Genomic DNA, 18,208 nt, shown 5'->3' with positions numbered 1-18,208 from the left:
CCTTGTGTAATTTTTTGTAGATCCGAGCATGCGAAAAACTTACAGAGATAGTTCGTTGCAGTAGAAATCTTCGATGGTCGCGAGCGGGGATCCACGTTTTTTCTCCGCAAGAGTGTTGGCCTCATAGAAAAGAGACAATGCTGTGGCTACTGTCACAAGAAGGTCACTGTTTGCACTGATTGAAGAAATTAAGAAAGAAAAAAAATCTGTATATAAAAAATATATATATATATATTATGTAGGTACATTTTGACTTCATGTTAGCACAATCTGCTGGTACCATTTGGTACGTTCCACAAACTATGGAGTTGCAATGCAAAAGTGTGTGTGGAAATTTTCCACAAGTCGCAAAATGTGTCTACTGTTTCTGGGCTTGCGGACGGAGATTGATCATTGATTAAAAAAAAAATTATCATCCGAGTCCAAGCTAGCTGTAATGGATTCTGAGCATCAATTCTGAGGGGTGGGGACTGGTGGGGGGTCATGGATTCAGTACTCATAGAAAATCCTGGGTGGTGGGCTTAAAGGTTCGAGAACTGCTGCCATACAAGGGTAATCAAATGAAATAATTTTGGTGTACCGAAATAGCATCAGATATGTTCATGACATTAGGTTAGCAACTTCAAAGGTTTGCCTTTAAAAATAAATCAAGTATTGCATGTGTGGGACACACAGTTTGTATGTATTGGAATTACTGGCAAAAATAACCTGGTCAGGGGAGTTTCATAGTGCTATAAGCCCAAAAAAGTGCTTAGCTCTTCCAAATTAAATTTGACACTTACTAGTTGAATCTGCGTAGGAAAGTCATCAGAAATATCGCCTACAAATTTTGATGGCCTGACTTATCAAACGCAATGTGTTTCTTCCAACTTGACCATTAACAGTTTTAGCGCACCACCCATAACTGATTAGTCTAGTTTAGTTTAGTTTAGTAGAAAAAAGGATCAGGAGGGATACTCAAGTCCCCATCACAGACCATATAGGAGAGAAAAAACAGAAGCCACAAACACTCAGACCTGATTACAATGCTTAAAGTGCTTGTCCAAAGCATTCTGAAACCCATTCACACTACTTGCAAGTACAACTTTCTCAGGCAAACCATTCCACTCATTCACAACCCTATTAGAAAAAAAAGTTATTCCGAATATTAATCATACTTTGTGAGAGTTTAAGACAGTGACCTCTGGTACAACTAGTATTAGCAAACATGAAAAAGTTTTTACCTTTGGTTAGGCTTCGAAGATGAGTTTAGGCAATTCTTAAATACTTCGAGCAGTCGTAAAAAGTTGTCCGTGTCGTACGAAGATAAAAAATGGATGACTGCATTCTTTGCACCGTTTGAAAGACTTGAGGCAAGGACCTGGCTCAGGGTCAATAGTAGGTCGTGGTTTTGTTGTATGAGGAAGTTTTCCATCAATAGAAAAAGCTGTGAAAAAACAAAGCAATAAGTATAAAAGTCAGAAAAGAGATTAACAAAGTCTTACATATATTTTGTCCACAATAAATTTTCCCACAATTTATTATATTTAACCAATATTAAGAACCTGTGTTCAGTTTTCAAGACCGACACTTGCAAACTAATTTGCCTTGTAACTTGAAAAAAAAAAAAAATCTCATGAGAGCATTGTGCAAGACTAATAATCACCAATGATGTCTTTACTAATGTCAAAATCAGCACTCCACCAACAGACTAACATTCTTTAACATAATTGCTAGTCTTCTATTACCAAAAAAATTCACTCTCACAATTTCTCATAAAAAAAATTTGAAAATAGTGTGGCCTTTTTTACTAAACAACTGGTTAAATATCTTTGATCATTGATATTAACTTCTTTAACTTATTTGCTAGTCTTCTATTACCCAAAAAATTCTCTCTCACAATATCTCAAAAAACAAAACAAATTGAAAACAGTGTGGCCTTTTGTACTAAACTACTGGTTAAATATCTTTGATCATTGATATAAAACTTTACCCAATATGCTATTCCAGTTTTTTGTCATGCTATACCAGATAAATCATTCCCTCGTTAAATAATGTTAAATAATGATATTTCTGTCAGAATCTTGCTAAAAAGCTGCCTCGACCACCAACTGCTATTTAAGAGTATGATTCACTGTTTGATTCCCAATTTCCACCGACAAAACCCCCCCACAAAAATGACTGACAGTAACAACAGATTTGAAATGAATAAGGAAATATTGGCTATGAAGGGATTTGAACCAGTCAACTAAAGATTACATTGTCATAGGCATATTCGGCCCTGAGTTGGTAAATTCATTTATAACCATTTACTTGCTGGAATGGGGGCAAGGGTGTGTGTGTGGGGGGGGGGGGAGCAGTGTTATGATTTAGATAATAGTTGTGATGTAAGTTTTGGTGAAGAATAATAAATAAATAAACCTTTCCTTTGCAGGTTGCAACTTGATGATGCAACACATGTTAACAGTGCACAACTTCATTAGTTCTTTAAATAGATTTCTTGAGGTGAATAGCACCATCATCATCAAGAAAATTGAAAGGCCTACCATACTTATTTCATCGGCCTTAATGTTCTCCCTCTTTAAGTTCATGAGAAGGATCTCTAGGGCATTTGTCATGACTGAGGAGAATGTATCAGCCGGTTGTAGCCCCATCAAGAGCCTGTATGCTTCCCTCGTTGCAGGAAGATCTAAAGGACTGAGGGCGCTGTTATCATCGACCTGTAATTCATGTTAACAAGATCGATAAAAAAGAAAAAATAGTGATTTTGAAGTTGAGGGCTTGACTGAGTTGAATAGGTATCATGGTTAAAGACTCTTTTTGTTTAAAAATTCTCAACTTTTTTCCTTTATGTAACTCTTGTGTGATCCTAAAATGAACTTACACTGTAATACAAAATTCCAAACTAAAAAATATCTCTCTATAAAATACACATTTTTTATCAGCTGTTGAGAAGCAGTCTATGTATTTGGCAGGCCGTGAGCAAAAAGACAGCCAGTTTTTCTGTTCGACTGTAGCAGCCATGCTACTGTTATGTCCGGGTGAGCAAATTTTGCGGAGATTGTTGATGGCTGCGATGAACCATTCAAAAACGTTACCTGCAAAAATGCAACCGTCACCATGACAACACTGGATTAAGCAGCATCTGCGTATATTAACTTATGTTGGGAACTCACACTGAAGGCACTATTGCAGACAAGTTGTTTAAAAATGTGAATTTTTTTTTTCCTTTTCTAGAGAAATTCATGGACATATACAAAATATAACCATTTCCAAAAATGGGTGTGAACACCAAACAAAAAGAAAGAAAACTATGCCTACAAATTTATCCATTACTTACACCATTGTGGCTGATTGTTTTCAAATAGAATATCACAAAATACTTTGATAATTTGGAAAACATTAAAATTAGAAATTGCCAACAGTTTAAGTAGGAATAAGTGGATAATTTGATAGTTATCCTAAAAGTTTTTTACCACACTATTTTTTTCCCTTTAAATTTTAAATAATTTAATTTTCTGTAAATAATTTTTCTTAATTGTAGTAATTTTTTGGGGGATCATACTCATGAATTTGTTGAAAATTTACTGTAATTTTGTAGCAATATGTGAATCGATGTGAAAAACTTTTTGAATTTTAAAATTTGTACACCAAGCAACAGACGGTTGGTGGAGTTATCGTTTGGTCGATTGCCAAATATTTCACATGAAAATATCACCATTATCCGTAAACCTATTATTACAGGTTCACTGACACACATTCAATAAGATCAAGCAAAGAATATCACGCACAACAAATAAATCCAAAATAGAAAAGCTGAGTCACAGAAAAAGTTATAGTTTAGTATTTTTTGAAAGCCCAAATTGTGCAGATGTTAATGCCCTGCAAGAGTGCCAAACCCCGCCCCCCCTCTCATTATTACTTTGCTACCCGTTTTCTTACAACTGACACAATACCTACAGTATGTGAGATTCCCAAGAAATTGTAATCGATTTTGTAAAACAATTGCTACTGTCAGTGAAGAGAGTGAACGACCTCTGTTTACGATTTTCTGAATACGTTTCCATCCACAGATTCTATTATTATCACGTCTCCTGTTTTTTCTTTGTAGGTTGTTTTTCTTCTTTTGGTAATTGTCTTTCCACACCCCCGTATCCCACGCAACATAATATTTAACTCCCCTTTGATCGTTTCGTCTAGCTGCTTTGGTCACATCCTTTCTGTCTTTAGTTTTAAGTGGAACAATGACTTGCCAGTTTACAAGGTTAATGGTTACATGACTTTAATATTTGACCTTGACAGTTGTTTGCACGATTTTGCATAGAAAGAAATGGCTATAAATAATTCAGTTGAAACTAACATTACGTTGTAGACAGAGGTCTCCCTTCTACTAGAATGAAAAGGTAAAAAGTCCTCTTAGGTCCATACATGTATTTTTTTAAGGTTTGGATACTCCCATCCCCAAGTTAGAAACCACAAAGAGAAAACACACTATTATGTAGACAGAGCCGGTCTCCCTTCTACTAGAATGAAAAGGTAAAAAGTCCTCTTAAGTCCATACATGTATTTTTTTTAAGGTTTGGATACACCCATCCCCAAGTTAGAAACCACAAAGAGAAAACACACTATTATGTAGACAGAGCCGGTCTCCCTTCTACTAGAATTAAAAGGTAAAAAGTCCTCTTAGGTCCATACATGTATTTTTTTAAGGTTTGGATACTCCCATCCCCAAGTTAGAAACCACAAAGAGAAAACACACTATTATGTAGACAGAGCCGGTCTCCCTTCTACTAGAATTAAAAGGTAAAAAGTCCTCTTAGATCCATACATGTATTTTTTTAAGGTTTGGATACTCCCATCCCCAAGTTAGAAACCACAAAGAGAAAACACACTATTATGTAGACAGAGCCGGTCTCCCTTCTACTAGAATTAAAAGGTTAAAAGTCCTCTTAGGTCCATACATGTATATTTTTAAGGGTTTGGATACGGCCATCCCCAAGTTAGAAACCACAAAGAGAAAACACATAGGGCCTAGGTCCGGATAATGTTCCATCCATGGACCTCTAGGAACGATGAAGAAATGTTCGTTTTCGAAGTGTCATTAGTGACCTCAGGTCAGTTCGATACAGAAGCCCCCCCCCCCCCCGCTTCCAGTCAAAATTTTTAAGGAGCCCCTAGGATTATGCAGACCTGAGATTGAGTAAGATGAAGTCTAGGGTATGTCATAAGTGTGTCTCATAACTCTACAGATTAGCATGAAGCCTGTTATTCAACCACCAAAGACTTTTACAGCTCTACACTGGTTTCGTCACAACACTTCAAACACCACCGAACTTGATAAAAGTCTTTTTTCAAGTGACTGTAGAACATCGTTCCTCACAGATGCTATCAAGTATTTTTCTCTTCTCCACCCAATTCGGTGCAATCAGCTAGTAATTATTTTACAGTTCTGTCTCTAACCCCCGGATGACACAAACATCAAATTCCTTGATGTCACGATAGACATTTTCATCCTCGAGTACCCCCCACAAAATAAGTGTACAGACGATGCTGAAATTTTGCAGGAGTGGGTGATTTTGTAACTTGATCGGATTCTAAAACATCTTTGCCACATTAATGTTTCACACAAAAGCAGTTATATTTTACTTGGACTTTTACATAATAACTTGCAATGAGACATCTCTAGTAAGCTAATGACAAACATTCTTGTACTGAGTTTACCTCTGAAGAAGATCAGCTAGGCCCAAACATCAAACCCTCTAATTTCTATGGATTAACCAACACAGAGTTTGGCATTAGAATTAATAGCAGTTTGTGAGCACATTTCTTTCCTTCTTTCTTGTTGATATACATTGTTAAAGAACTAATATTTTGTTTATTGCAAAATCAATTCAAAAAAGCTAATTTAAAGATTGAATATGTTCTATGTTATTTAAAGGATCCCTGCCATGCAAAGACCTCTTTTATTTTTATTTTTTTGTTCAACTGGCTAAAACTGTAAATACTGGTTTCAAGAATTACTTTTGGCACAAAATTTATTTTAATATTTTAATATTTTTTATATTTTTTTTATATTTTTCATATTTTTTACATTTTTTACATTTTTCATATTTTTTTTATATTATAATAGTTATTTTAAACACATCAGTCGAGGTTTTTAATCAAATTATACCACTTTTAAAGTTTTAGGAATGACCCTTTAAACATCTGACGTTCATTAATTAAAGTGGATTAACGATAGATAGTCTAACACACAGACTATCAGGTCGGTTCCTCAGATGCAACACAAAATTCAGAATGGGAAAGCATAAGTCTTTTAACGGTTTCAAATCACATGTTCATAATTTGGTACGAATTTGTCAAAACCAAACGGTGTTAAAAGTCGTCCAAGGGTGCTTGTTGTTCATATGAAGTTGAAAGAAAAAGCTTTGGTTGACTAATTTCAATTTCTGAAACAATGGATTAACGTAAACATTTATGCCTACACTGAGGGGTCATCATAACTTAAGCCTTTATAAAGATCTGCTTTATTGGGTCCAATTATAGCATTGGATTATAGATTATAGCTTGGAAAGTGTTGTGATTACGTAATCGACCACGGTCGTAAATCGGCCTCGGGCTTTACAATTTAGCCTGCATAGCTTTTCAACACCATAAGGCTCTTTGTGTAACCACTGTGTGGAAATATGTTCATGTCTACATTGTAGTTATTCATACAGTGTTCACACAAAGACCCTCATACAAGCAGGCGTTGCAGACTAATTGGTAAAAAAAGGTCATTTTACGACTAACACGGTGGGTTATGTAATCTCAAGAAACCTTTCCATGATAGCGTGCTAAAGTTGGGGTCCATACAGCAGACCTTTAAGTGAGCTTGCCAGAGATTTAGCTATTTCAAAGGTGGATACCTTGAAATCCAGAACAGGCTATGGTATTGAAACAATAATAGCAGTGACTTTATTTGCTTTCTTCTTGAACTCTAACTATCAAGACTAAAATCCCGCCTAAAGTCAACCTTGATGCTTCCATTTTTCAACTTACCTTGAAACTCAGATTGAGTGATTGCGAAGATGTAAAAACCGTTCTGATTGTGTTTAAAAGGAAGGAGTTGTCTCCACATTGGGCATAATGCTCCACAGCACTCTGTATACAGAAATGAAGGAACAGAAAAGATATGAGAAGGGAGAGGCAAATAATTACAATGTCACAAAATAAGGGGTTGGGGGGGGTGGTATGATCATGTATAAAAGACTTTATTAAAGTGTAGGCTTGTCAGAAGCAGACCTACTTAAAAGCAGTGTGCAAAACCAAATATGACCCCTGTGCGTCTAACCAATATGCATGAGGCCCATTAAGCTACTAAGAGTACACAAGTGTTATACTATACAGTAGTGTCCATACAATGGTATGTAGTGAAAACATCTTGAGATATTTGCAGCAAACTATAAGAAATAATTGGATTTTGTCACTGAAAAAAAAAAAGGTTGGAGTCAAAATATTGTTCTGTCTTCTTTGATTTTGAGGTCATCTTTATTTTCCGCCGAGATGTTTTGCTTATAGCTTTCCTGGACGGTATTGGACTCTGCCCTAATAAGCTCTCATTATCACCTACTCTCTCTCTCTCTCTCTCTCTCTCTCTCTAAGTCGACAAATATTTCATATGAAGAGACCCCCCACCCTCCCCCCCATAAAACAAAGATATAGAAGAAATATGAAAATGTAAAAATGTTGAGAGCTGTGTGTTACATCTCATATAAGAACTTTTGAGTATACACAGAAATTTGTACTGACTTTGAGGCTGATTCTGTTAAAGGAGCACAGGGGGAACTTTCTCCCATTTCTCTGCAGTTTGGTTTTGAATATTTCACACAGTTTACCTTCAGCATCGGCAAGGTCAAATGAGTGAGAGAGAATTCTGTTTCGCCGTCGACGGCTACCTCCATGGACAACGATCTCTCGAACGCTCTCAGGTCGTCAGTTTCTTCCAGGGCCTCTTGTTCAGACAGGAGGCGGCGAGGTGTGTGAGGAGGGACCGGGCTGGGTGTGAACGGAGGGGTGTTTGGGTCCAACAGAGGAGAAGACACCCGGTCGTGTCCGCTGCCGAAACTTAGCCTGGAAGAGGACCTCAAACCACTGGCACTGCCTCCTAGACTGCTACTTGTTGACCTGTAAAATGAATAATTAAGAGAGAAATGGACGTGATGCGAAAGCAGGAAGAAATGTGAAAGAGGGAGACTAAACTAATGACAGTGAGTTGCTTTCATTTGTACAATAACACTGACTTCATACTAGTTTGAGGACCATTCACATACAACTACTATGAAGTAGTACTTCATACTAAAAGAGGTGCACTTAGCTGGTAATGGGAATCTCCAGCCAGGTCTTAATGTAACAGAGGGTGCTGTTCTATCGGTCCTTTCTAGTTCCGCGAAACTCGACGAGCTGCAGTCACTGAGAATTCCCTTGAGGAATCTCCGATGGACACTTCTGGGCAAAGGACCTGCGCATTCCCTCATTCACACATAGCGTGACATATTCGAAGTAACATACCGTTTTTTACCGCTCATAACTGCCACATTTTAGCAACGAAATGTGGCAACCGTTTGTTTGGCAATGTTTCACACACGTCTGGTAGTCAACCAAAACCAAAAACAAATCAGAAAGCAACTTTGGGTTGTTTTCAATCCCGCCTGCTAAAATGGGTTTAAGCATTGAGCGTCAAAAAAACTTGTATCCAAGTACCGAAATGGAATACACTGGCCACTCATACCTGGGATTCTTCTCGAAATTATTTGAAGGCGAGATCTTTCCAAAGCATATTATTCACAAATATAAACAGAGATTGAGATATGTTACAGCGCTGTACAAAATCTTTGGAGATCTGTGAACATGATAGATCACGCGCATAAGGACCCAAAGTCGTATCTCTACTGACATGTGACAAGCTGCAGAAAGATACCAATCTTCTTTTCAGCTGTAATTGGACAAGCATTGCTGCACATTTCAATCCCATTTTTAGTCTGAAACAGTCTTATAATTGTTTTTAAGATAAGGTATTCTTCTGATGACACCTTGGGATCAAAAAGTGATGTCTAACACAGTAGTGTAAAATCACAAGATAGGAAAACTAGGACTAGCGGCCATTACCCCCTCCCTCCTCCTCCCCCCCCTCCAAAAAAATTGCCACTTTTCTTTTTCTGAGGGATTATCTGAAGATTAACACAAAATTGGCTGGACGATCCGAGGCTTACCTTCTAAATAGTGATCTGCTTAGTGGCACATCTTCTTGGTCAAGTTCTAGACTGTCCTGGGTGAGTTCCAGGTCTCCCCGAGAACTGCCGCTCCAGGCTCTGCTACCTCTCCCGGACATTACCTCATCCGGATTGGACTGATTGCTACTGCCTCTACGGTGGCCAGAGTCGGGTCTGATTTCGGGCCACATTATGGAGTCTCCGCTAGATGACAAGTCCTGGATGCTGCCGGTCCTGATGAGGTTGGAGGAACGAGGAAACTCAAAGTGTCTGGAGGCGGCCAGGTCTCTTCGGTGATTGGACGGACCCTTGTTGTTGCTCACCGCGATGGGTCCGATGGGCGGTTTCGATCCGGCCCTCTCCACCTTCGTAAAGGTCTCGTAGAGGGCCGACGGCTCCTTTGGTTTCGAGGATTCCGTGAAGAGGGAGGCAAACGGGGAGGTCGAGTAAAGGGCCTCGAGAAAGTCTCTTCTCTTCTTGCAATCCGTCGCTTGGAAGACTGTAGAGGGTAAGGCACGGCTGATGAACGTTTCTGACGAACAAAAGTAATGTCTGAAGAGAGAGAGAGAGAAAAGACAGAGATTGTCACTGAAAACAGCAGAGTCGATTGATAGATCATTGTACCCACCCTCTCCACATTGCCCCAATCCCCAGCACAGTCGGTCGATGATTAGCTCAGACGAGGTTGCACGGATAACTGTGACGGCATACAAGTGTCAGTTTTGGGTCTTGAATCGACATGAGCTGAAACTGTGGATGGAAATGCGGTCTGATAAATGAAAAACAACATGGTATGAATTCCATGCGACTTCTTTCTGGCCATTTTTTGACACTTTGATGACTTTTCTACAACTTTCTCCAGGATAACCGTGACGGCATACAAGTGTCAGTTTTGGGTCTTGAATCGACATGAGCTGATAATTTGGATGAAAATGCAGTCTGATAAATGAAAAACAACATGGTATGAATTCCATGCCACTTCTTTCTGGCCATTTTTTGACACTTTGATGACTTTTCTACAACTTTCTCCAGGTTTCACGAGTCCCAGAGAAACATTGTCACACATATGTTGTTTGATAAGTCAATGATGTTACTTTTCTTAATTTCATTTGTTTTTTTGTTCATGTGTTTGCTCTTTTAGGATGAATGTATATGTACAGTATAATCTGTTTTGGTTATGGAGGTGGAGAGTGAAGGGCAGGAAGGTACAACTGATTCCTAAGCTTATGGAAATCAGTAAAGAGAGGAGCACTATAAGTACAGGTATCATTACATTAGCCCCAGAACCAAAAAAATAGACACGAAATGGGGCATTCTGAGGCATATTTATGCTATAAATTAGGTCGATAATTATCTACATGCAAGGTTGTGTTATGAACTACTTCAATAAATTTGTGTGGAGTTGAAATAGGGGATGGGTGCACAAACACCCCCCCCACCCCCACATCCCTACCTGCTGGGAATGTATGAAGACAGATGTACCTATATATTTTTGTTGAAGGAGTCGAGGAGACAGAGGGGTGGACTTTCTACCTCTTTGCCAGAAAGCCCTTAAACTTTGGTTAGGACATCCCCCCCTCCCCTGGCAACCCCATCCCTCTCCCCTCACCCCTCCTGCACGTCTATGACTGGTATTAAGTAAGATCAAATGTAAATACAGGTCATTTCATCATTTGATACTGCTAAGTCACCTTGCCTACTGACTATTTATTATCTTCACTCTCTTGAATATCTCTGTTCAGTTGTTTTCTAAAGTAAATGCAAAATCTAAATGAAAACATGGCTGCATGAAAGAAATATGTTCACACAGTCAAAGCAAGCACCTGACAATACTGATTGTCCTCTTGCATATTCATCACCTAACAATACTGACTTTCTTCTTGCATGTTCATCACCTGACGATACTGATTGTCCTCTTGCATATTCATCACCTAACAATACTGCCTGTCTTCTTGCATATTCATCACCTAACAATACTGACTTTCTTCTTGCATATTCATCACCTGACCACACTGATTGTCCTCTTGCATATTCATCACTCAACAATACTGACTTTCTTCTTGCATATTCATCACCTGACAATACTGATTGTCTACTTGCATATTCATCACCTAGCAATACTGACTGTATTCTTGCATATTCATCACCTAACAACACTGACTGTCTTCTTGCATATCCATCACCTGACAAAAATGACAAATGATCCTGTCTTTTAACTTACTTTTGGATAGAGGACAGTTGGATGCTGACTATTGCAGCCATATTTTGAGAGACAGTTAGAGAATCTGTAAGTAAAGAGAGCGAGAGAAAAAAAAATGCACATTTTGTCATAATTTACATGATTATAAATACTTTTCTTTTAAGATATAATTAGCAAAGTAGACAGCAAACATGGTAAACAAATAAAACATGCAAAATAAAGATGCAAAAAAAAAGAAGAGAAAATTGAGGAAGCAGGTACACAAGTTGTCACACATGCCACATGGAGAAAGGACTGTCTTTGAAATGGTGGTTAAACATTTCCATAAATAATTCCATTCGAGATAACGAGGACATGTTAACTGCATGTTAACTTTTTTGTACCCACTCTGTGAGCCATGGTACTTAAGGATTCAACCAATTACCAGGACAAGAATGGAAAAATTCTGCTTGGGCACTGTCTGAATTTTACGTTGAAATGTTCTTTTAGAGGTAGTTTAATACTACAGTAGTCACTTTGTACTGTATATAACATTACAAGGTTCCACATACTGCCACCCCCCCCCCTTCCCCAGCACTTTCACATTTCCTTAATTTTCCATCTGTTTCGTTTTTTGGAAAGAAAAAATAAGGAGATTCAAAAAAAGTTTGATACTTCAGCAGATTACAATCATGAAATATTCATTTGAAAATGACACTTACTAGGACTTGACTTGCAAAATGAATTCCAGCAGCCGGTATTTCCGCAGCCCTCCGTCATTTGGAAGAAGTACCGTTTGACGACTTGTTCAAACCTTCGCTTAGCTATTGCACTACCGGACTCTGGGGTGTCGTAGCTGCGAACGGGAGCAGCTTTCATGATGGAGAGGTTGGTATCTGAGAACGCTGCCAAGTTACTGGCACTGAGATTCCTGGTAGAAAAAAACGGACGGTCTCAACAGAGGTATATTTATGTAATGTACATATGGCGCGTATGCTACATTGCATCAGTATCTTGTCAAAATTTTTTTTTTGAGGCTTGTCGTTATAAAACTAAGGGGATTCATTCAGCATAGTAGCATCACTACCTTAAACGGATGTACCAACATTTCTTATTTTGTTTTTACCAATTTTTTGGGGTGTCTGGGAGGGGCAGGAATGGTTCTAAATGATCCTTTAGCCTATTAGAGCATCCTTATTTGATGAAAATGGTGAAACATGTTCAGTAAGCTGTAATTCCAATATTAATGTTTTCAGTATTAGATTTAAACCAAATTCATGCAAACCCATTCCAGACTCACAGTGTCGTACCCACATGTGTTGTACTCATATGTGTCAAGGAGTGTTAGCTCAGTGGTTAACGCCTGTGCCTTCCAAACATGAGGTCCCAGGTTCGAGTCACTCCAAGATTAATGTTTGTCATCCAGTTACAGAGTTGTTGACGACTCATAATCATGGACGTTAAATATGAATGTAAGAGACTGACTTTGGTCAGCTTGCGGCTTTGATAAGCCGATGAGGCTTCTTCGTGAGTTCCTGCTTGCAGGAGGATCTAAAATACATACATACATGTTGCATCAGCTGCTGGTACAGTAGGTAAAGTTTAGGCATATAGACACTTGTGCAGATAAAATAGTATAAGGGATATTAGATGGTATATCTGTGTTAATCTTGCATGCCGTAGCCTGTGTGAACTCATGTGATTACAGTTACAAAATAATTTAAACCATTACAGTTCAGTACCTAAGTACCTAATAATGATTTATACCTGTAGTTATCTGCAAAAAAATTGGTACTTTGTGGAAAAAAAAAACTGAAACCTCTCTCATGATATACTGTAGTAAGACTTAAATGTGAACCAAAAATTTCCTTTTCAACAAAATTTGTAAAAGTTTCTCAGCTCTACACAGATCTGCGAGGCAGATTTGGTGGTATGTACTGGATAATCGCACAGAAGTTCCATGTCTGTGGAAATACTGTCGGCAAATCCAGTCGAACCCGATGAAGGGTCCGTTTATTTAGCGCTCGAGTATCTCGCCTACAAGGCATGTTTCGCCTTGCGGGATTCTTAAGAGCGCATTGACTCTAATTTGTACGTACATACAGTACTACAGCTTCAAATTCAGTTAAAGTTGGAAACTCACATAAACAAGGGAAATGAATAACTTGCTACATCAAAATTTCTTTTACATCTTTGTAACAAATGAGTGCTGTTTTGTGATTTAATTACAAAACCTTTCGTTGAGAATACTATATCTAGTTCAAAAAGGGCTCTGTGACTGATGAAGTTAACAAAAACAGTAATCGGAAAGTGGTTTATCGTACAGTATTCCAATACTTTATGGTGCAGAATACACCAGGTGTTCATTCTGTTTGGACATTTTGAGGTAATTTTGAGAATAAAAACATTTAATGGAGAAACAAACAATGACAATGAAACAGATCAGAATACCAACCTCGGGCTCTGCTTGATAAAATAAAAGTTTCACTTCGATTTGACGGTTACCTTTTGAGGTCATGCGCTAAGGCCAAGCTATTCCTTCTTAATCCTTGTGAATGCAGGATATTCTCAATCGATTCTCTCCCCTTGGATTGCGTGACTAATTTCGGCTGGCTGGTGGATATTTGCCTGAAAAGACGTTGATGGAAAGACGAAGAAAAAATCATAAGTCCAATGATGAAAAGAGGAGTAGGAGGATGTAAGTTTTGTCAGCATAAAGCAGAGGTTACCTAACTGGGGTGCATGAGCCCCCGGGGGGTGCTTGAGTCCATCCCAGTGGGGTTCGTGAGACGTTTTTGAAAGTCAAAACTAGAGTAATAAATAACTAGACTAATATCTGATATATCACATAATTTTGTAATGAACAAAAGTCGTACCTATCGACAAACTCTTTTTCGTGTTCCATATGCATATGTTCAATTATGTTGCCATAGTAGTACCGTACCGTGCATGTGATAAATGACTGAATTATGAAACAAACACAGGCCGCATGAATTTGGTGAAGTTGGTGTACGCATGGCAGTACAATATTACACTATGAACTTGATCTTTTACAAAGCACTGTTATGCGTATAGTACAGTATAATAATGACTCAGATCGTGTCTTGAAAAGTTGGGGTTTGTGGACAACTCTGACATCCACAGGGGGTTTGTGGGGGGGATAAAGTTAGGGAAACCCTGGCATAGAGGTAGCTATATTTCAGTAAAATGAAAACTACAATGGAATATATATATATATATATATATTACATTAAATATGTGGTACATGCTCATACATAAGGTCAAAGATTTGGATGAAAAGTTCAGCTTAGCCAAATTTCCCCTGGACATGTTTGCTGTTAGCATATGAACAGTTTAGTAGCAGCGAATAAGTTCCTGCATTATTGAAAGGGACAACTGAGCAATCCTCTGAGTTTCACTTTGATTTTTTTCTTTTTTTTTAGCTTAATGTTTTGTGAGAACGAAACATGACCTTTCCCATGAACTTGAATGGTTCATAAGTTTCTTCCAACCAAGGAAGTGAGTGGAGTGTTTAACTTATTACAGCATGTTATTTAGTCATTTTGATCTTCCTACTGTATAATAAAGAGGAAAGGTAGGCCATTCTCTATAAAGCGTCCACTCGACAACTAAATTCTGCTAATGGGTAACAATTGCTACAAACTCTTCTTCCGTCTCTTCCAGGACGGATGTGGGCTGCAAACCGATATTGTTTATTATTTTAGATGAGTAGTGCGGAATCGCTGGCAAGCACTGCATGTTTTCTTTGTGTTCCAGTAGCCATTTTCATTTTCTGTTTCGAATATATATATCTTTTCATTTTGAAGTACACTACTTATAAATAGTAAAAAAAACCACAAAAAGGGTTTTTAGCAAACTTCCTGGAGTCATAAAACTTATTGTCCTTTTGTTTTTCTACCACGGTTTGATAGAAACGCTTTGCTCAACCAATTGCATAATCAACGGAAATAAGCGGAGAAATTTATGGCTAGAACATGATTCAAACCAGTGATCTCTGGTAATTTACAAGCCCAGCAGTGCTCTACCAACTGAGCTATCCAGCCCTCAATTGGTGGTGATCCCTATGTACCCAGGGGGGGGGGGCCAGTAAGAAACCACAGTAACTTGCATTCTGTGTAACCGAGGGTCGTACCCCAGTTTGGTTCCACGTAACCCAGAAAGTGGCAGGGAAGGGAATTAAAGAGGATTTTGGCTTTCTTACACTTTCCCAGTAAGTTCTCCACTGTTCACTTCCTTTTGTAAAATTTACTTCTCGACATTTTTCAAAAGCCCTCGTTTAAAATTCCCTCCTGGTAATTTGAAGACCTTGCGAACCACATAAAGTTTGCCCAAATGCCATCCTTTCCCAAAAGGTGTGCTAATTTGAAGGATGTACTGCAGAAACATTTAGAGAAGTTAAAATAAGGCAGTTTTACACTTACCTACTGAGCCCTCTCCTCTTGGGCAGTTCCTCAAGGGGATCTGCCATGGTTTTAATGGGCCCTGCTGGTAACATAGAAACAGCTTGTGAATTATTGTTCCCTAATGCAACAGTTGAACGCATACCATCTGCCATAGTTAGCAAAGGTCAGTCTTAAACAGGACAGTTCTGTAGGAGAAGGTAGAAAATCCTAATATTAGTCTCAATCAGTTGTATGCAATAGAGGGAGAGTTTGGAGGAGGTGGGAGGGGGAGAGGAGGGGTGGGGGAGGAGGGATAGAGAGATTTAGGAATACTTCAAACTTGCTGGTATGTTTGTTGATTTGTACAATTTGTATACAAGTGTTACTGTTAACTAGTTGCAACATATCAAACCCAAGAATCTTTACCTTACATGATAAACATGGTATATACCCAATATGGAACAATATCTGCAACAAGCTAAGAACCTGTTTTTTTTTCACTGTCAAAGCTAAAATTTATGTCAAGTTGTAAGAGCTGAGGTGGTGGTTATTTTGATTAAAACTGTGTCTTGTAATATTAACACTTCAACTTCAAGTTCTTTTGTTCATATTTACGGGCGAAAGTAAGAATTGATGATCATGTCATTCGTACCAGTTGTACACTAAGCTAACTTACTGTAGTTTTCATCTTAACCATATCTACAATTCTACAAACTCTAATTTATCTACAAACTCTACAAATATCTTTGAATATATACTGAGAAGTGAATAAAGAATAAAACAAAACTTTGGCAACATTGCCATTTATTGACTTAAATCAATGTTTGGCTTGTACGATTGAATGTCAGTAGGTGTATGTCATGGCTTTTATTTACACACCAATCTACCCCCCCCCCCTCATGTTTTGTGTGAATGAATCATGACTTTTTCCATGAATTTGAATGGTTCAAAAGTTTTTCCAACCTAGGAAGTGAGTGGAGTGTTGAACTTATTCCCTCCCAAAATTTCCTTTAAATGAATTTGAATGGTTCAAAAGTTTTTCCAACCTACAGTAGGAAGTGAGTGGAGTGTTGAACTTATTCCCTCCCCCAATTTCTTTTAATGGGTAGTAATGGTGACTCATTTAGAAAACTCTAAAATCTGATAATAATGATCACATGACTGATAGGACACAGCAGATGAACTATTGTGGCTTTTCTAGCATATGATACTACCAAACCCAAGTATAGAAAAGGCTTCATAATTGACGCACCTTCGTATTTGAGGCACCTTTCAAAGTACTAGCAACAATACAGCAGGCAACCGAAACTTTTTGCAGTCAAGCAGAGTTATATATTGGATGTGTTTAACCCATTCAGGTACATGCTAATCAAATTGTGGTTTTTAACACTCTCGCCACAGTCTTGCATGTTTTTTTTGCATTTGGAAACCTTACTCTCTAAAAATAACCAAATTACCTCAATATGATACCACTACTCTTTGGGACCTGACCTGTTTGAGCTTAGAGGCTCAGAACAAGGCAACCAGCATCCAAAGTCAATGGATGTTACTTAGGCCTACACTAAAGGTAACTTATTGACGAATGTGTCATTTTAGGGGTATGAAAGAACCTGACATGGCACACGTTTTGTGGACTAATTCTGCTCAATTATACGTTACGTAAGGCACAGAACAATACATATTTTGTGATCATTACATTTCTGAGGAACTAAACATATGAAAAACGCATACAGTTTGGGCTTTTACTTGATAGACATCTTTGAACAAATCCTTAAGTGCATCAATTATGAGACCACCATGCTATGACTTATCTTGACTTACATCATGATTGTGCAATCCAACACTAGCCATTGGGTTAGGACTGGAAGTGTTTTGTTTCATAGACAACAGATGTCTTACTCATTTTATTCAATTATAACAAATGGGCTATTGATATTCACTAGTTCATACTAACTAAAGGTATGCATGGTATTGCAAAACGGAACGACATCAATATCATGGTCAAACCGGCTAACGCAATCGGTAATCTCGTGAAACTAGTATCACCCACAACATGCTGGTGCAGCTTAGGCTCAAATTAAATTACGACAACCGTGGTAGGATATCCCGATAGTAACGCCGACCAACACGGAACCAGGCACCATTGAGATATATCTGTAAATAGTAGTTAGTACGCAACAGATAGACCAAGCTACGTCTACAGTGACTTACTATGAACCCTGAATCCCTCTCAGTCTTCCCATGGCACCTCGTCATGAATTAATGACATTATCGTTTGCTGGAGTAATTCTTGTAGAAATAAACAGTAAAACTGGAACATACCGTAAATATTTGATGTTGTTTGTCTTGACGTAACTGTCAATTGACTGCGAAGAAAAGTAAACAAATATCGCCCT

The 18,208-nt window shown here is 38.2% G+C and overlaps 1 protein-coding gene across 2 annotated transcripts in view; it reads right to left on the bottom strand.

Annotated features, from left to right (window-relative positions):
- LOC139962645 (probable E3 ubiquitin-protein ligase HECTD2) overlaps window positions 1-18,208 on the bottom strand; it is a 47,201-nt gene extending 28,993 nt beyond the window's left edge. Inside the window, exons 1-11 of one of the 2 annotated variants that reach the window (XM_071962804.1) lie at window positions 18,135-18,208; window positions 15,852-16,018; window positions 13,915-14,037; window positions 12,132-12,340; window positions 11,452-11,515; window positions 9,231-9,782; window positions 7,857-8,145; window positions 7,021-7,122; window positions 2,526-2,699; window positions 1,224-1,426; window positions 44-175 (exon numbers count right to left, since the gene is read on the bottom strand). In XM_071962804.1, coding sequence (XP_071818905.1) covers window positions 44-175; window positions 1,224-1,426; window positions 2,526-2,699; window positions 7,021-7,122; window positions 7,857-8,145; window positions 9,231-9,782; window positions 11,452-11,515; window positions 12,132-12,340; window positions 13,915-14,037; window positions 15,852-15,985 — 1,982 coding nt within the window. In that variant the 5' untranslated portion in view covers window positions 15,986-16,018; window positions 18,135-18,208. Of the gene's footprint in view, window positions 1-43; window positions 176-1,223; window positions 1,427-2,525; window positions 2,700-7,020; window positions 7,123-7,856; window positions 8,146-9,230; window positions 9,783-11,451; window positions 11,516-12,131; window positions 12,341-13,914; window positions 14,038-15,851; window positions 16,019-18,023 lie in introns of both variants that reach the window. The other variant, XM_071962803.1, reaches the window with a different exon arrangement.

This window comes from Apostichopus japonicus, chromosome 21, assembly GCF_037975245.1.
Source record: "Apostichopus japonicus isolate 1M-3 chromosome 21, ASM3797524v1, whole genome shotgun sequence".
Lineage (NCBI taxonomy): Eukaryota > Metazoa > Echinodermata > Holothuroidea > Aspidochirotida > Stichopodidae > Apostichopus > Apostichopus japonicus.
Note: the sequence above shows the minus strand (reverse complement) of the source record. Positions and strands in the feature narration are given on the sequence as shown.